General features: G+C 40.1%; 1 protein-coding gene across 1 annotated transcript in view; it reads left to right on the plus strand.

Annotated features, from left to right (window-relative positions):
* The first annotated feature begins 3,612 nt into the window (after window positions 1–3,612).
* LOC117295632 (fibropellin-1-like) overlaps window positions 3,613–20,661 on the plus strand; it is a 50,358-nt gene continuing 33,309 nt past the window's right edge. Inside the window, exons 1-6 of the mRNA XM_033778337.1 lie at window positions 3,613–3,631; window positions 4,430–4,576; window positions 8,249–8,538; window positions 11,767–11,836; window positions 18,304–18,474; window positions 19,871–20,013. Coding sequence (XP_033634228.1) covers window positions 3,613–3,631; window positions 4,430–4,576; window positions 8,249–8,538; window positions 11,767–11,836; window positions 18,304–18,474; window positions 19,871–20,013 — 840 coding nt within the window. The remainder of the gene's footprint in view (window positions 3,632–4,429; window positions 4,577–8,248; window positions 8,539–11,766; window positions 11,837–18,303; window positions 18,475–19,870; window positions 20,014–20,661) is intronic.

A 20,661-nucleotide genomic window follows, 5' to 3' on the forward strand; every position in this document is an offset into this window, starting at 1 on the left:
CGCGATTCGCCCTGCACAAATTAATAGGCGTTCTGTCACTTTTGCCCATTCCAATTGATGAATTACACAGCTTTTTATTATTGGATCAAAGAATTATATAATTATTGTGATCATTATTCCAACGCCTTGGGTTTCGATCTTGAAGGGGGCATAGCAAGTTTCCTCCGTTAAGGGGGGCACTTATATGAATACACTTAAAATAATTATAATGGAACTTTGCAAAGAACCTACAACAAAATCACAGAGCATCTCGGCAACTGCTGTGGAAGCTTTGGGTATTTCGAGGCCTGTTATTAATACAAAATGCGAACGATATGGGTTTAGAGAGATTGTATCTACGTCGTCCGTGTTAAAAACACTTTTTTCCCCTTGAAATCATCGATACATGGAGAGATAACGCATGACTTTTTTAGTCAAATAAAAACAAGATCTTGCAGGAAGTGTCGCATTACCGCTGGGACTTCCGCGCCTAAACTTATCTGTGTTCTGTGACTCCATGGGTTACACTTCCCCGCCCATTTGGAAATAGACTCAGCTTTAGAATAACATAGCCCGAGGGATATCCATAGTTCAGCATTAAAGCACAAAGCCCATTCCCTATACTGTACTCCTACTACTGAACTATACTCCTATGAGTTTATTAAAAGCTTAAGACTAGTCCTAAGGTATGACGAGTAATTCGTCCTAGCTCGAGATAAGACTAGTCTCAGCTCTTTGTGAAATCCACCCCTGGTTCTTTTGGAAATCGTGATAGCTAACAATATTTCTTGTACGTTTTGAAATGTGAGAATCACTGTCCATTCAGAAATGAATTCAATGCAGTAATAACTACCTCTGATGTGCCATTTTGGAAATCACGGCTTAGCTTGGTTTGGTCTTCAGCTCGGCCACCGTCCGCCCGATTGAAGTCCTGTACCGAAAGCAGACGTTTTCAAAGTTACCAAAGGGAGCCCAAACCAGAACCTTAGCCGACACTGGAGCCCAACGAAAAGGGCATTAGACTCAAAGCCCAGTTGAGAACCGGAAGTCACACGCCATTTTTCTGTTTGCCCATTCTGGAACTGGTCGCGAACTCCAAACAAGGGGGTCGCCAAAATAGGGTATCTATTTTAGCAGGGTAATTCTATATGTCCATTCGGGACTCGCTTGGAATGTGTTACCGTGAGTAGTTTCCGTTAGGGAAATCCGCTTTCATGACAATGGAATGGATGTGTCATAGAGGTGGAGGTATTGAGTGGCTTTTTGATTTGATGAAATAAAGGTGATGTCTTTGTTATCAGATTGCTCACGGGAATCTGATTGTGGTTGCCGACATCAAACCTAACCCTGGATATAAGTTCATGAATCGCTAGAACAATGATTCGGAAACCTGTTGAAGATCTGAAGAGGCATGTGTAACGTACTATCACTTAAAAAGTTTCGCCCATTTTCATAGGGCCTTCTTAAGTGTACTATGAGTTAACAAATGATGACGTTTAGACAGTTTAAAATGCCATTTGATTAGAACAACATTTGATACGATGAAATAAATTTCAGGAGCAAGTTTCCCTTTTCTGGTTTGATTCCAAAGACGAAGGGGTCCGTTCCGGTCCACAAATTAAAAACAGCCAGAACCAGAAGTTGGGAAAGTTTTAAGTTCCGACTCACGTAGGGTTGACATCATCAGTCACTTCCTCGTCCCCAGGCCAGACCCAGCCAGGCTTATCCGTCAGCGTTTCCCCCTTCACCCACCCCACGACCCCCGACTCCTGGGGATCGACGTTTACCTTGCACATTTTTTTTGTAGGTCTCTATTGTGCAGTGGACGCATTTAAAGTGAAGTATATACGCTGGTGTAAGAGTTGTGCTTGGAAATTGTTTGAAAATGTACCCTTTTAATGAATACCATTATCGCAAAGAATCACACACTGTATACGAGAGGCCATAAAATATTAAAATCCAAAGTATTTAAAGAAAAGTTACAGAATTCATATGAAAAAAAAAATCGTCTAAGATCACAGATTTCAATAAAAGTTACACGGTCTAATGTTAGAAAACATCCCTTGAACTATTTATGTCTGAAATGTTATATTTAATGAGAAGTAAATACAGCTAATTTTTTCGTTTGGAGTTTGTTGCCCAGTGAGCGTTTATTGCATATTTCTTGTTTAAATCGATGTAATCGAATTGTGCAATCGTTTATACCGTTCCTGTGACCCAGTAGACCGTTTCAGTGTATGATGGTGGACTACATAAAGTGCCTACACTTCCAGCAACTGTTTTCTTCAGCAAAACAAAAACAGTTATGTAATGTTCCTTGAAGGGGCCCTTTAGCCAACAGTTTTGCATATATTGCACGACACACTTTCCTTTAATGGTAAAATTAGATAACAGATACTTGGACAACTGCAAAGTCCGTAACTAGTACTATACTTTACACCACTCCCATGGCCGAGTTCGGGCGGTGTGTTCTTGGATGCTCGAGCAAGACGGATCGCTGTTCTTGTTTCATCCGTTCAAACGACGATGTGATAAAAGCGCCACCAAAAGTGACTCGGTACTGTCATGTGACAACGTGGTTCGTCAGTTAAAACATTTTCTTTGGGATGACTTTTATCTTTTAACTTATCAAAATTAACTCACCGTAACAATCTATTTGAGAGTTTTTTTGCATCTAATTTACTTATTCTCTTGATGTTGTGCCGCCATTTTGTAAAGTGTTGTTCTCCAAACCCCCGATGAAAGGTGGTGTGTGATCTTGTTCCGAGTGAATCATTCTCGGGTCATGTTCTCATCGTTCGGGCGTGGAGAGCAGCGCACTCGGGCCAAGTAACCGCCCGAACTCGGCCCTTGTGTGCACATGTATACAAGTGCACTATTCTTCTGCCATCGTCAGCACGTTTGGCATATTATTATACTCACTCGACTTGCATCGCGGACTATTTTGGACACCCGTTCGTCAATATCCCACTTTGTTAATTTGTTTTTCCTTCCTCAAAAATAGACGTCTTCCGATTCGATTTTAAATAAGCATATTGTTGTAATTGATTGCATTGACTCATCCTGACATTAATGAGGAAAAGTCAAGTTTAGAAAACATTCTATACACAGAGCAGGGAGTGATACTTACTTCTTTTTTTTTGTTGCCATTTTTAAAGATACCCATCCCCGTTTTGTTTGACTGAGATACTCTCATATGCCCTTTTCGAAACCACGGTTCAGGCTTGGGCTTGTGATGAGTTTAGGCTCCGTCAGTTATTTAGAGGACGTGCGTTTTTCTTTCGGGGCTTCAATCATACGGGACGGGGCCCAAGCCCACCCAAGCTCGGGCCCAAACTGTTGTTTCGACAAGGCCCATAGATTGCAGAGTCCATGGCTGCCATGGCCCCTGTAATGATATCCGTTCTTTTGGTAATGATATCCGTTCTTAACATTTTCGTGTACTCTTTTAATGTAAAAGAGTGAACAGCACTCTTTGATTAGCCATATGAAGGACAACTCTTTTCCGAGTGGTCTTCCACTCTTTTAGATTGAAGTTTGCATCTTTTTGAGTGATTTTTCACTCTGTCCTTGAGTGAAACCCCTCTAAAACTAAAAGATTGAAATAACCAACACTCTTTTTGAATAGCCATAATGAGGGACAGCTCTAAATGTAAAGAGTGGTGTTTTTCACTCTTTTACATTGAGAGAGTAGGCTTTCAGGTTTTCAACCGACTTTACGAACTGAGCATGTCCTTTATACCTCTTCAAAGACGACATTCTAGGCCCGTGCATTGGCTGTGAGTGTTTGGGAATGCTCATGGGGGACTGTTCGCCATATTTGAGTATCCAACCATCATCTTTTGTGATTGCTTATTGGTTGAAGTATTCACAAGGCCCTTTTCAAAACCACGTCTTCGGGTTTGGATTCAGGTTGAGGCTCCGTACTCTCGTCTGAAGCCCTTCACACGTATACGCAAAGCATGCGCAATATTTAAATCAACCGGCGGGGCCAAGCTAGCCTGAGTCGAATCCAAAGCCGAAGCCGTCGTTTCGAAAAGGGCGATAGTTGGCTCTTGATGTATGTCTTGTAGGATTTGAAACTTTGCATGGTGGAAATACGATATATAGACAAGTTTGCGGTAACACCATGTAATGACTATCTCTAATGAGTTTGGGTGGTTCTGAAAAGAGCCGTTGGTTCCAACTCGACGTTTCGATCAGTATCGTCTTCTGGAGAAAGCATGCTGTATATCTTGACAGGCCTCCCTTTGCTTCTTTTTCCATGTGTTGGTTGCCACATCACCAACAACCGTTTTGGTTTTTCTTATCGTACAATGCGCAGCATAATGACACAATAAATAGTTCAATTTTTGAACTTTAGAGGCTATTATTGGTTTGGGCTGATGTTCTCCGTACCCTTATTCAAGTTTTATCATAACGTTCTCGTTTTGTCCAATTCTTTTTTTAGCTGGTACCCTATCGCAAGAATGTACTTTCGACGACTCGGTTAACCCAAAGTGCGGTTGGTTATCCGTGAGTGGCGACTACACATGGCGGCTACGTCGGGGATCCACGCCGGCAAGGAACACGGGTCCCTCCACGGACCACTCCGGGGGTATGTACACACATCTGTAGACCTTTTCTATCCCAGCGCCCCCCAAAAAAGGACTGTTTTTAACAATGCTACACAACGTTATTCCAACATAGTGTTAAAATTGTTGGAAACAAACAACCAGTAATGGGAGCAGCACAGTTCTCTATGGCACCTCCGCTGTACTTGCTGAGTAAATTACTAATCCCACATGCTGATTTGATCTGACTCACGTATCAATGATTTTGAGTTTTGCACTTTGATGAACTAAACGTTGACTACCTAAGCGACTTGAATCTAAGCTATTTTATTAAACACACTCGAAAAAATTAATTCTAAATGTATTTTCGTTTGAGTAGAATGGGGGTTTGGTTGCTCGAGCTTTAGAAACAATTTTGTGTAAAAACTGTTCGGAAGATCTTTGATAAATTAACGGAGCGACGGACACCGTATCGGTATCACCTCTGTTGACACGACTAAGCAAACAATTCTTGGTTAAATCTAACAAGAAAGTCTCGATCGGAACCAACAAACAGAAACACAAACAAACAAGTCCCCGAAATGAAACGTTAATGTCGGCCTACACATTTTAAAAGAAGATAGACAACAAACCCAAGTTATTTGTTTTACTTTTTTCTTTATTGTTATAACAATTAAGTAAAGCCATAGGTAAAGCCATATGACACTTTCGGTAAACAGTATTGTCCAAAATCCCACACTTTGTGTATCACAACTTATATATAAAATAACAAACCAGTAAAAATTTAAGCTCAATCGGTCATAGGAGTCGGGAGAAAATAACGGGAAAACCCACCCTTGTTTCCGCACGTTTCGCCTTGTCATGACATGTGTTAAAATAGATCCGTAATTCTCTATATCGAGAACTGATAATTGTTTTAATGTTTTCTCAAAAAGTGAAGCATTTCAAGGAATAATATTTCAAGATAAGTCTTTCACCATTACCTTTTGTAAACCCTGTAAGTTATTTGTAAATCTGTGAACTTTTTTTTCTTGTTACAAAAGTGTATATGGTTTTAAACAGTACTATAAAAAACGATCCAATAATTAAACAAAGAACGGAAAATCCCAAAGTCATCCAAAACAGACAAACAACAAACTAGCAACTTACTTTCTACAACATTCCCTTTAATATAGATTCCTCGAATCAGGTACCATCATTTTAAAGCCCGCCACGCGCAAAAATAATCTCTTCGGTCACTAAGTTCAGCTAGCCATTCTGACATCTGAGGACTTATGTTAATTCTAGCGGATTACCCGCTTTCCTGCATTATTGAGTTAAACTAAATCAGTCTTGACTTTGAACCCTCCCGTCCCCCAAAAAATGTCTTTCTGGTCTGGAAAGTTCAGCAACGAGGATCTCAGAGTCTCCGATCACCCCCCTCTTTGTGGGCGTGTTTTTGCTGTGGGCAGACAAAGGGCGTACATGATTTCTAGAGACAGTTTAGTTGTATGGACAGCCCTCTCTCGTTATTACATGTCACCTTAGTAGTTGAAGTTCGTCCTATTTGGCCAAATCAGTCTTGCGACGTAGAAGAGTTTTTCTTACACGGTAACCTTGGGTGTTGGGAAGTAGGGTGTGTGGGGGGGGGGGGGGGGGACTTTCCGGAAGCACCAGTCTAGGGGATTTTGTTTGTCTTGATTGCAAGCGTTGTGAGGAGAAGCAGGGTGCCATGCGATTTGCGAGAAAAGGTGCACACGCTGAATAATTACCATAGAATGAAATAAGCTCGTTGGTAATTCTTCAAGACTTCTCGTCTGTAATGCAGGAGTTGGGTTCTTCATATTTATATAAAGCCGCTCCCTTGATACATTATTCGGCTGAACGCTTAGAAAGTGAACATTGGTCCCGTGTTGATGATTCACTTCACATGGACATGAGTGTACAAAATCTGACTTTATTCTCTGGAGAAATTCGTTTGCGTTTTCCATGACATCAAGAAGACAGGACTGTTTAACACTATTCGTGGAGTTACATTGATATTTGTTTTAAAATGACAAGTTTCCATTTTCATATTGATATTATAAGAAAGAGCAAACTTTAGATCAACACTTTGATGAAAGTAATTTGAAGCTATAAATAAACAATCTACACAACTTCAACTTCAATTTTACAAAACCTTTGCAGCGCAAGGGCCTGGTCATATGAGACAACTTTTGCAGACAAATTTGGAGGCAACTGCAGTGCATGTTTAAATACCACTTTGGTAGCACATGGGCAACTTTTCAAACATTGTCTTACGATTCCCATGAAAATTGTGTAAAATGTACATGTGAATGAATTCTCTTCTTTGAGAATGGACTGGTTGCCTGCAAACTGCCTCGTATGACATGATCCTAACAAACCGTGTACTTTTCGTATTTGCAAACACTAAAAATAGACCTGGCGCTTTCGACTTTTTGGCGGCAAACTCGAGGCTAAACCAAAACGCATGACGTGACAATAAGTAGGCCATGCGACTTTGGCGCCAGTGTCTTTGATACAATGACTCTGCGATCAAAAGCAAGATGAAAGCGAGTTTGAATAAGAAGGGAAGGAAGTGATAACGAGGCTAACAGTAAATGTTTTCTTAATAACCTAGTCAACATTATTGTTTAAAAAGCTGGTTGCGTATACTGCACTTGTATCTTTGACAATAGGGACAAGGCAAACCATATATGCTGGTAGGATAATTCACGAAATTGTCACAAAGGCTGCAACCCCCTAAAAAAAAAAAAAAAATCAATGACAGGAGTTACTTAATCTAATGATTTCATGTCAGTTTCAGTAAAAAAATTGCTCGTGGATATTCGTCAAATGATACAAAACTATAATTGTAAAAAAGAAAACAAAACAAAAACACGAACAAAAACAGAATGATTAGCCCAACAACTCGTCTTAAAAGGTGAGAAAGAAGAAAAGTAAAGAAAATCACACATTCAATAGAGGGCGCTTCAAGTTTAAAAAGGGACTCGACATTTCAAGCCTTGAAACTTAAATTCGTAAGAAGCAGAATATAAAGAGGTTATTGCAGTTGTGATGATGTGTGTTCAGGTTGATCTTTCTAATAACCGGTTTCTGCTATCAATGGTAAACCGTTTCAGGATAGTTTAGTTCCGGTTAACCAATGGTCAAAGCAAAGTTCCTTATTAACCGGTAGTGGAAGGTGAAACCGCAAACTTTGCTACTACAAACTTTTCTGGGGTCATCTGATGCAATTTAAGGAGTGCCATCTGAGAACAAATAATTATAAACATGGCTTTGCTAACCAATACTTTAAAAGCATTTGTTTTCAAGGAGTTTGACGATACACGAATTTAATTACACCTGAAATGGAAAAAAAAAAAAAATAAAAAAAATAAAAACTGAGTGGATTAATTTGAGATTGATTTTGGATTGAAAAAAAAAAGAAAAATGACTAGAGCGGGATTTGAACCAATAACCTCCAGTTTAACGTGAGCTATACTTACTCAGCTGCACGTTGGCGGTCTCTCTAATTTAGTCAACACCATTGTTCGGGGTTGCCAGCCATAAGCCAAGAAGCCAGGGATCACATCACATCCAAGTTTGCGATTCAACCCGGGAACTGGCAGCCATGGGACCTGCAAGGCCTCAAGTTAACACTCTACAATAAAGTAAACGATAGTTAAAACAACCCAAGCGTGACCGAAATTGATGTGATTGTTTTTGTTTTTTAGGTGGTGCTTACATATACGCCAGAGCCTCTGTGGAAGCCAAGAAGGGGCTACAACGCCTCCCTAAGCGGTCTAGAGCCAGGCTGACGAGCCCTACGCTGACAGTGGGACCTAAACGGAAGCTGGTTCGCTTCTTCTATCACATGTTCGGGAAGCAGATGGGCGGGCTGGCCGTGTTTGTGGCCGTACGAGGTGATGTGAGCCCCCCATCACCAGTCTGGAGACGGAGTGGAAATATGGGAATGATGTGGCATATGGGAGAGATACGACTACCTGCTAACAGTACAGTTAAGGTAAGGATATAAAAAAGTACCCATTGTACGAAATAATATATATATATTTTTATAACAGACTTTCAATAGAAAACTCTCGACTCTCAATGTTTGTTTAGTTTAATGTAAAGATGATTGACAGTTGGAAATCACATAATCTCAATAAGCCTTTTTGAGATATGGCGTACACAATGCTACAACACTATAAGGTTGGGGTAAAATTGTGTTTATACACCCTAACCAAACAGTACACTCCTATCACGTCTGCCATACCTCAAAAAGGCTTATAGCCTCACCCCTCACACTCCAAATCAACATCTCCCACTTAACCCCCCCCCCTCCCACTGCTCCTCACCAGAGTGTGGCACTGTGGCGCTAGACCCCTACCCACTCACGTGGCGCTGGACTCATTACTATGTTAACTCTATAGTCAAATAGGTACAACTAGACCCGGTATATTTATATGCACAACTATACTTGACAATAGTTATATGGCACAACTGGACTTGGCAAAGTTTATAGGCACAAAGAAACTTGACATAATTATTAAAGCACACATATACTTGACATATTAAGTGGACAACTGGACTTGACTTAGTTGTTAACGGCAACGCTTGGAATGACTTAAAGTAACACCTACACTTGGCATAGTAACAGAGACAACTCAGTGGCATAGTTAACAGCTTTATGAGACGTGACGTAATTATACTCAACGAACGAATGAAACAGAACTTGACTGAGGTAGCTGACTATTCTGTACCCGACTGCTGAAAAACATGACATGTTGAGTTGAGCAATGCTCAAAGGTTCATCTTGAAACCAGCCCTGACTTCTTCTAACACCCATACCCTCATGCACCTGCGACGAACAAAAGCACTCCTCACATAGAAACGCATTTGCCGGCGTCCACACTTCCCTCATTGTGATCCGCCAAATGATAGCTTGTATCATCACATGGTTAACCCAAACATCAGATTGTATCCGCTGTGTGTTCCAGCCTGTTTTTGATCTCTTTGTCCACCCCTCCCCGTCCCAAGAGAAAATCTATTTTTGATTCTAACTGGAAGTAAGTAATGGAAGTACTGTTCTGTCTCATATAACTTTTTGCATTGGGACTACTCTGTGTCACGAAGTACTGTGTGTAAGGTTTTACATTCATACGCAAAAAGTTGTAATCCACTCACGTTTCGACCCATGGCTGCCATTCCCAAAGGCTACAGTGACAAAACCCACACATGCACGAGCAGCTCTGTGTTGCATTTACTCTGTGCACACTCCTTTCTTTTGAATATATTCTGCAGGAGCAGAAAGAAGACAGAAGATGCAGACTGGAATATTATATAAAGGTGTCAGAAATAAGACACGGTGTGGCAGCTTGGGGTAACATGATATAGCTGGTGTAACAATAAGCATTTGGGGAGTGGTAGATAGATTGGTACTGGGCACAGAGGAGGAAATGAATAAAGAATTATTGTTAAAAGCATAACCGAAATCTGAATTGATAGATAAATGAATATAAATACAGAATGGAAATTACCTTCTATTCTCGCAACTTGCAAAGAGGAATTCGTTCAAACTGAGTAACAGTTTTTAACTTGGTTTTCAAAACCTGATTGCTTTCAAACAGTAACTATTTCGTAGTTTGTTTATTGAGGATCCCATATTGTTCCTTAGCTACCGTCAAACAATGCTGTTTTGATTGGTCTCAGAGTCATATCAATGAGTCATTATTGCGATTCTTACCATTGATGAGGAGATGATCGTTTCAAAAACTGAACCATTCTCCCGTTTTGGAAGTTTCGTTTTTACAAATATCCGATCATATACTTTTTTTGAAAGAGTGTTCAACACTATAGGCAGGACGGGGAAAACCCTGGCAGGCTGGTCACCACCCAAATAATGCTGAGCAAAAATGTTAGTTAAAGTACACGTTAGGAGCATTTTCCTTGAGACAAACAGAGCACACTCCTCGAATCGTCGAGACTCATCCCACCTCAGGCTCTTTTACGAATTAACAGGTCTTTCAAGAAGAGATTATGGTGTCCCAGTGAGCTTCTAGATTTTCATTGTCAATGCCATGCTAAGCTCCAAACAGTTGACCTGATTTTTTGTTAGCGAGACTGCTTCCCGTGCCAAGTACAGTTTTTAGTATCTTGTCATTTCCATACAAATCGCCCCTGGATAATTTTGACTGGACCTGGGAAGAGAAGAAGCACTGCCGGCAGTTTGTAATAATTAAATAATACCAACTAGGGACACTGCATAAGCGTGTCCAGACAGGGTACCAGACCTAACGTCCGGCCCTGATTGGCCAGAAGGCATGTTACGCGGTAGGAGAGTTCGATGATACCAAATTTAAAGGGATGCATCAGCTAAAAGCTACTTTCAAAACTTTTAACCTTGTAGAACGTGTTACATTGTCCTTTATAAACCATGTTTGGCAACCGGTTTGGAATGTGACATATAAAACGCACCAATATTTCAACCGTTGTATATATGACTTCTGGTTTCTGAAAAAAACATTGTGTCCGACGAACTATTTTGACTGACCATCGCCACAGATCCATTATGGGTCACGAACCCTTAATTCCGTCAAATACCATCATGGAAGACAATTACCTTTATGTCTGACCTACTGTTTCCGCAAAACATTTTCCGTGCAACTTCTTCCCCAGACACGTAGTTCATGTCGTACATCAACGGTGCCGTAACACCGTATTATACAGGGGGACAAAAAGGAGAAATAACAACAACTGCAATAGACAAACATTTTTGTTTTGTAAAAAAGACGAATCTTTAGTTTCTTACTCATAAATATAACGAACCACGATCGAATTAAGTGGGATTTGGTGTCTTTAGCTCGAGGTGATGTCTACATGCAGCGCTTGCCAAGGCGAGGTATTTTCCATCCGGTTAAAGTAGGATGAGCATGATTCAGAACAGGTGCCCAATAATTGAAAACTTTTCAGCTGACCAGTGGTCTAGTTTTGAGAATTTTTCTTTTAACTGCACATCGGTGCAATTATGTCAATTATTATGTGCACTAACGATATTGGTTGATGGACACGAAATAAGGAAACATCACTACTGTTGTATTGGGCCAAGTTGGTTGGAATGGTGGGAGTTTTGAAAATCGTTGATCGATCGGGAATGGTGATGGCTGTGGATTATTATTATTTATTATTTATTATGATAGGTTATTATTATTATGTTATGACTAATTGACCGTTGTATTCTGCTCAATTTCAGATCGTGTTTGAATCAGTTGTTGGTAAAGGTGTAGCAAGCGATATCGCCATTGATGACATCACCATGCACGGTAAGTGCACTGTACAGTTTATGGCCGTTTTCGAAACCGCAGTTTGGGCTTTGGCATGCATGTGGGCTGGGCGCCGCCCACCTGAATAAATCCCCGTTAGTAAAACGCACACAGAACTAACATAGCCTAAAAGCCCAAACCCAAACGCAGTCCGTGGCTTCGAAAAGGGCGTAAAATCCAGCAGCTCCACCAAATAAAGCACACGTAAATTTATGTTGGAACATTCTTAAGGTGTTCCCTGACTGTAACACCTGCCATTGACATGTAATATTGACTCAAACTCAATAACGAGACAGACTATTGCCATTCCCACCTCGATTTGGTCATAACAGTGCTGCTGTGGGAAAGGGAAAATGTCAGCAACGTGACCCAAATCATCCTACGTCATTACTTCGTAACGCTTGGTGGCGCCCTTTTTTAATACATAATCCGTCTGTGTTACTATTGTGCAGTGCGCAGCTTTAGTCGGCTTGCTCAAGATACTTGACCACATTGTTTTGCCCTTCGGATGGGACAATCAACAGTAGGTCCCGTGCACTACAATTGTTACTACCAAGTGTTGTTTCCGGTCCACAGCAAGCATCCTTTTTTATTACGGGCCTGATCAGGCTTGTGGGCTACGGGGATAAAGAAGGTTTTTACCCATACACCGATGTGTGTTAGCACTGTATACTCAGTACTATCTCGAGTCCTGTGAACAAAGTATATTGTTGCGGTACCCGCTGCTAAAACATATGATTCGAACTGCCTCTAGCTGCCGGGCTACCTCGGTAGTATAGTCTAGTTGGTAAGACACTGCTCTAGAATTGCAATGGTCGTGGGTTCGAATCTCACCCGAGTAACATACCTGTGATATTTTGTTCACATGACTCGGGAAAGTACTGAGTTATGCAGTGCTAACACACATCGGTGTATTGGTATAAACAAACAAATATCCAGCTACTTTGGTTAATTATTGGACATCCTTGGTTACCAGAAATAATGACAGTAATCGTGAACATTTGTGCAATCTTTTAAAAACACACAGACAGCGATAATTATCTACTTCTTTATGCTAACGTGCTAATTAATTAGTTATCCAAAGCAAATCGTCACTAGCTTACCGTTAATCCAGCGGCAGATGCGTCGTGTAATAAAGAACGCATTGACATTCCCAGCTTATGGTCTGACAAAATAGAATAATCATGGAAGAAGTTGATTAGACTGTTGGAGTTGCTAGAAATGGGGATGGCTATCAAATCCATAAGTCACTGAGTTTTGTGTTGAACAGTTTTCTGTGTATCAGGGTCGACAGCATGAGACAATCGGGCCTGAAAGGGAAGGTATCGTTTGGTTACCACTCTTAAAATGAAGTATTAGTATACATCACTTTGAGACTTAGTTCACTTCGTAGTAATGTGGTTATATTTTACAAAATAATTATGTCAGTTTTTATCACATCACTGGTTAGTTATAATGTATATTTTACATTTATTTCGGATAAAAACAGTAGGACGGTTAAAACAGTTGGGCGATTAAAACAGTAGGACGGGAACAAAAATACATGTTCCCGTAAAAGAACGTTAACAGCAACGTCAGCAAAAAGCAATGAAACGGCAAAAAGTATTTCTCATTATAAACGGCACTTTTTAACACAACAGCTATCTCTCAAAAGTCGGCTATACGAAGTATCTTGATCAAATCAAGCTGTTCGCAGTTAGGTTGGGAAGTCTTCCTGCGAAGAAACTAGGGACTTACTCTCCTAAGGTGTTACAAAGATGTTAAGCATATTGCTGAACAGATTTATTGGCTATACAAAGGTAGCCGGGAACCAATTGCAGACTCGGGCATTTCAGCTGGTTTTCTGTTTCTGCTAAGCCAGACTTTTAAGAAAATCCGTGCTGCTCAGACTGATGAAATCAGTCCCAAACCAATGACGTTATTTTGAAAGTTCTAAAAGGTAAACCTTAAATCAATTTCCAGAGAAGAAGTTGCTCCCTTCTGACAAACTTTGAGTTGACGTGAATCCAGGAGTTTACAATAGATAAACACAATGGCGTAACGTCATTGGATAGACCCACGAGGTACGAAGCTTCCTGTTTGTTTTACCGCTCTAATTCAAGACATGTTTTAACCTCAGCGCTATCCGCGGCTGCGTAATCGTCTGTTATCAGAATTAATTGTGATAAATGTTATGCAGATTGTATCAAGGGGTTGGTTTATACAGAATGATTAAATCTTCGCTGTCTGGGGCGTCCCCGAAGCTTGTTCCGTGCGTTCGTGGATAGCCCCCAACCTTTTCGTTGTCTTGGAACGTAACAAAACGGGGCCACCTATATATCTTTACGGCAGTTTTGCTAACTATTTTTTTAGCATGATGACGAAGTGATGTTTCATGACTTGACATGTCACAGCTGCTTAAACTAGATTACTCATTACTCACGGTGTGACCTTTTGTTGAACTCAGTGCTTTTTGCTTTTCAGTGGAGTGTTTGCATCGCGAGGATGTAACAAGAATTGGGAGGAATATCTTTACATGTTGATAGATGAGGGGGTAGGCGGGGCGAAGGAGGGGGGGTTCAAGACAAGGTAAAGCTCTGTAGAAAGTATTTTGCTCAAGGGTACACTTGTCATGACCGGGACTCGAACCCACACTCCGCTGATCAAATGCACCAGAGTACGGTGCTCTTAAGAGGTCAGCCAAGAAACGACACGTGTGAAGCCTGTGTGTGAACTTGTCGGCTTCAGTAGTGGCTTATGGTAGTGGCTTGTGGCTAGATCATTGAGTAAGCCTATACTTTAACGTTGTCGCAACTGATAGCATCTCGTATCCACAACCGAATTCACTTAACTCGAATACGACAGCTATACTCTCCTAATGTAAAAGAGTGAAACACCACTCGTTTTGTCCGCCAAATTACTCTTGCAAAGAGCTATGGTGGAGGTTAGTTCCAATTTCACGAACAAAAAGAGTGACACAGATTGACTTTCACTCTCAAAAGACAAGAGAGTGAATATGGATCACTCGTCTACATTACGAGAGCAGGTTGTATAATAAGGGAATTAAAGGGTTGCGACGAGTTCTTAAACGGCCGTTTAAGAACGAGTCACTACTCCTTTATTCCAATTCATAAATGCCTTTTTGGTTAAAAGTCGTAATAAAGTAATAAACACGGTATATAAAATGTATGTCCGTGTGTTGCATTGTTGTGACTGAGACGACAGTTTCTCCACGTGACGCGCTCTCCACCAATAGGAATAGCGAAACTGTCAGATGTATTTATGAATACATATTTATAACCAGCTCACTCATTGCACCATATTCATTTTCTCACCTCGGTGTCCCTCTCGCGTCAATTACTAACTGATTCACTTCTTGGGAAAAAGGAAACATCTTTCAAACGATAATTTACTGCCCACCTATTACGTGCAGGCAGATCGCACCCCAGGGCAACATATTTCAAACCTCCGTTGCTGAAGAAAGTGTGAACGGTTAGTTTGAGATTTTGTCAAGTTGAACCGCCCGGGAAAAATTGTTAATGAGATTACGGCAGGAAGGATGGGAATTTAATGTGGTAAGAGTTGGAAGAAAGAATAAAAAAGGTGATAACTGTTTGTTGCCTGGAGGACTCCCACGGGAAAACACGTGATTTCAAAACCTGTCAAAAGAGCTCTGTGTTTTCTTTCGGATGTGCTTGAATTTTTTCATTTTGTTTACGTTCTGAAGCGTAGACGTCTTTGACACAGTGCATTTTGTATGACAGTAATGTTTTTTAGATTCAAATTTCTGGCTATAGAATTTGATATTAGGCCCATCTATTACGTGATTAAACGTTTACACTACGGTATGCGGATAATGTGACGTTGAGATCGTTGTCGATTATTATTATTATTATTATTATTTTTAATTTTTAATCGAGATCCACACAAACATTCCTCCAAATTGCACGGTTTTCCTTTTACCTCGTCGACTAACACGGTCGGCCATTTATGGGAGTCAATTGTTTGACTCCCATAAATGGCCGACCGTGTTAGTTCGCAAAGTAAAAAAAAAGACACGCAGTTTCGAGGCAAATCTTTGTTGATAATTTTATTCTACTTTTCAAACATCTTTCCAACCTTATGCATTTTATAACAAACGGTTACAAGCGGCTTTTTATAGACCAACTCGCGACGTCCGATCCAAGGCAATGTGTCCATTGAAGACTGTTTCTGAATACATTATGCCAAATGTTCTTTAATCCTTACAAACTGCTAACAGAAGGGATATTCTTTGAATATTTTCGTTTGAGAATTTTTTGTCGCAGAGGTTCATAATAAGTTTCTGGAAAATGAGCGCATGAAACGAAAAATTTACGTATTATGACAGTTGAATATTGTAACGAGAAATCTCGACGGAGAACTATATTTGTTGTCACAAACCAACTTTTCATCGTTGTTATTGTGACTTTGCAAATAATAATTGAATATGACCCAGGAAAGATGAGTGATAAACCACCATCACGTTCAGTGACCTTTCCTTAAAGCTTTGCAAAGGTAACACACAAGAGTTGTGTACTTAAAGACACTGGACACCTGTGGTAATTGTCAAAGACCAGTCTTTTCACCTGATGTATCTCAACATAATATGCATAAACTAACCAACCTGTGAAAATTTGAACTTAATTGGTCGTAGAAGTTGCGAGAAAACAATGGAAGAAAAAAACACCCTTGTCGCACAAGTTGTGTGCTTTTGGATGCCTAAACATTCGAGACCTCAGCAGATGTCTCGAATTCAAATCAAATAGTTTAGTGAGAATTTTTTTTTTCGCAAAACCTACGTTACTTCAGAGCGAGCCGTTTCTCACAACGTTTCAAACCATTCCATTACTCGTTACCACAAGTAAGTTGTTAAGCTAACAGTTATTTTGAGTAATTACCATTAGCGTCCAGGGCCTTTAACGCAACTTCAACTTTTCCTTTCCCCGAGACCTCTCTGGACAGTAAATGAGTTGTTCCTTCTGTTACATCGACATGATATTGCAATAAAGCGTAGTTTCTCAAGTTGTGTCGCTGTTCCACTGGGAGGGTAGTACTTAATTTAGTCCCGAACAAATCAATTAAATACAACTTTGAAAGTCTAGACCATTGCTAACTACCAAGGTCTGTGGTTTTTAAATCAACTAATGATGACTGAGCTGTAATGACGGATGATGTTATTGTCCTGCGAGGAAGGGGGTTGGCTGATGGGTGGGTTTCGTGTACTCGCTGATTGCATTGTAATGGCATGATGACAACTGTCAATGAATTGTTTGTAATGAATGTAATTGTTGTTTTTTTCAATTGATGCGCTGCATTCCGTTACCTGCAAGTCGCGTTGTACAGCTGTAAGCCGCAACTGCAAAACATTAAAATGCTTATAGTGCATTCACAGAATATACCTGATGGTCAATATTATCTACACGTCTAGTTTTTGTAGACGTTTACAGTCAGCATTTGGTAATATTAATCATAAAATGGAAGCCATCGACCAGCGTCCTTGTGAGAAAATAGACCTGGTGAAATTCGCAAAGAGTTCAGACTAGTCTTATCTCGAGTTATAAGGACGAGTTTAAGGGCTAGCCTTGAGTTTTTAGTTACTCATAGGACTGTCCCCTAGTTTATTTTTTATATTAAATCTTCGGACATAATTCTTTATTGGCAGGGGCCGTCCAGGGTAAAGGCAAAAGTTTTAAAAAATGTTATCAAAGCGATGTGCCCTCCCAGACCCCTCAAACAAAAAGCATACATGTTTATAAAGATACAGGAAAATAAAAGTAGTTGGGACAATGTTTGTGAATTCAACCCAGAGCACTTATCGTGGAAGAGTGCAGTGCAAAAGATGGGGTGTTTATTATTGACACCATGTGTGTTGCCACATATAAACATACCAAACAATTGAAGGCAGTGGACACTATTGGTAGTTACTCAAAATAATTATTAGCATAAAGCCTTTCTTGGTGACGAGTAATGGGGAGAGGTTGATGGTATAAAACATTGTGAGAAGCGGCTCCCTCTGAAGAACCATAGTTTTCGAGAAAGAAGTAATTTTCCACGAGTTTGATTTAGAGACCTCAAATTTAGAACTTAGAGGTCTCGAAATCAACCATCTAAACGCACACAACTTCGTGTTAGAAGGGTGTTTTTTTTTTCATTTCATTATTATCTCGCAAGTTCGATGACCGATTGAGCTCAAATTTTCACAGGTTTGTTATTTTATGCATTTGTTGAGATACACTAACTGTGAAGGCAAGTCTTGGACAATTACTAATAGTGTCCACTGCCTTTAAATAAAAATATATATCTCTAGGCAACCTAGTCCTTGTATATATTGAGTGTTTTGTTTGTGAATGATGAGATGTTTTTGAGTGTGAATAAACGGAGTCGTATAACTCCAATCAAGAACAAAAATAAAAAATAATAATATCAATATCAAGTAACTCGTTATTATTATATGACTATCTGATTAGATCTTGACGTTGACTGTACTTTTGAGAATGGCGGTGGAATGATCCCAGTATCTCCGGCGTGTCGATTCGAGCAAGCTAGTGAGGACCATTTCGACTGGCAGGAGAACACCGGTAAAACACCCACGAGACGAACGGGCCCTGCCATCGACCACACCCTGGAACAATCAAGAGGTAATTTTTAGTGAAGTTGCGTGCAAGCAAATACAGAAAATGTTTCCTGTAAAATGGCGTCTTCGGGATGTATACAATAAACCCATGTTGGTAATTGATTTGGAGGAGATATCTTCGAAAGCATTATTATTTTCGACTGAAAATAATTGTGGCTTTCATGCAACACTGTTATTTAATAAAAACAAACATTATTGTCACTGTCTAGCATGCAGTTTAATCTTTCCAAAATAAGGCATTGTAATTTTGCTGTGGTCTAAACCAAAAACGTTTTGCAAATTGTACAATACACAACTTTTCTAGACTTCGATCGTTTTCTCAAAGACCGAAACAATATTGTTTCAAAGCAAAAACACATCCCTAATGGATGGATCGTAGATGGGGACTATACATAAAATTTACCCAGTGAGAGAATAAAAAAAAAATGGAAATAGTAAAGAGTTGAAGTAACGTGCATTATTTTATATTCCATTCAAGAAACTCAAAATTTTGCCGTCATGTTTTTCATATTTGTTTCCTTGTTAAGCACAATGTGGAAAAGGGCTTTAAAGTTGTGTACCTCGGTGTGACCTTAGACTTATTTTGGAAACCCCCCGTTGGGATAAATATACATTATGACATGTTGAGGGGACATTTGCATAGGTTGGTGCTACTCATGGCATGATTGACCTATTGCGGAAATTGTTTTACCTGTTAACCCTCATCGTTGCAAAAAAGTGCATCCACCGGTAGAAAAATAAGAAACTATTTTTGATGTCACAATATTGTCATTTCCCTTCCATTTGTGTATCGGAAACCTCTGTCTGGCTTAGAAAATGGAGCTCAAAAAGGTTGCAAGGAAATCCTGACACCAAAACACATGAAACTGACCATTATGGCTCTGAAATTCTGCATTTAAATAATACTTTTGGGAGCAGAAGTTTCTGCAACATTGGTCACAAAATCCAGAGAGATAAAACAGTTTGTGACTGAAAATTGTTATCGGTACCTATTGTAAACGAAACAATATGTAGAACCACTTCCACGGTACTACCACCAATGCTTATTAATGACACGTATGCTCGTGGCATGTCATGACAGAGTGCTTAAGAGCACCGGATTCAAGCTCTGGGTTGGGTTCGAGTCCCGGTCGCGACACTTTCTACGTAAAACTGGGGAAGGTAGTGCTTTCTGATCTACCGGCCAGGCTTCGGACTGATGATACCCAAGCCTACATCCGTATGGACTGTAAAAGGGGTAACCCTGTTTCAGCCCTTGAAGTAGGTGGCAACGGCCTCTGGAATAAAAACAAAAATAGTTGTAGCCAATACCTTGAAGTGGCTTTCAGGCCTTATGTGTCTGGCGACTTGCATAAAACACAATGCTGATGTGTCAACGCTTATGATTTTGTTCCTGGCAGGTACCTACATGTACATCGAAGCAACGGGTCCAAACATAGCCGAGAAAGCCCACCTGATCAGCCCCAGGTACACTAAGATTGCTGGAGCGTGCAATGTTTCATTCTGGTATCACATGTATGGAGAACATGTAGGCCACCTCAAGGTAATTAAACATGTTTTTTTTTCTTTTCTAAATATTTTTTTTTATTACATGAATATTTAGTGCGTCTTGCACAAAATAATTAGAACAACTTTTGTCAAAAGAGATCAAGTGGCTTCAATAATATTTATTAAAATAGTCTTATTTATATCAAAGAAAAAGTTTAGTTTGGGGAAGAAACATTCCATAGGTAAGGCTACAACAGCTGTATGTGCGCAGGCGCCATGTTGAAAACAAACCACTATGCAATTCCAGTAAATCATTTCAAATTAAATAAACACGTTTTCACAACATGCTGCACATTCAACCAGGTGTACAGTTACATGGGCGTGGAATTACAAGTTTAAGCAGTTTGCACCATCTTGTTTAAATGTGGTCGTAGAACCTTTACAAAAAGAAAAACCTCTTGTAAATTTACGTCGACAAACCAATGAACAAACCCTTCGGATGTAAGCTCATAAAGTCGCAACAGGTACAGGTAAACAAATAACAGTCTTAGTTTATTTCTGTATAGGATATCCCGTGAGGTGAATTGGCTTTCCTCCCAGTGTAATGGAAGCTTGACAAACAACTTCCCCTGGCTTCTCTTTTCGGGGGATGTGGTTGGTCAACATCCGAGACCTGGGGGAAGCTGACATATCCGACACTCAA

Source organism: Asterias rubens, chromosome 10 (genome assembly GCF_902459465.1).
Source record: "Asterias rubens chromosome 10, eAstRub1.3, whole genome shotgun sequence".
Classification (NCBI taxonomy): domain Eukaryota; kingdom Metazoa; phylum Echinodermata; class Asteroidea; order Forcipulatida; family Asteriidae; genus Asterias; species Asterias rubens.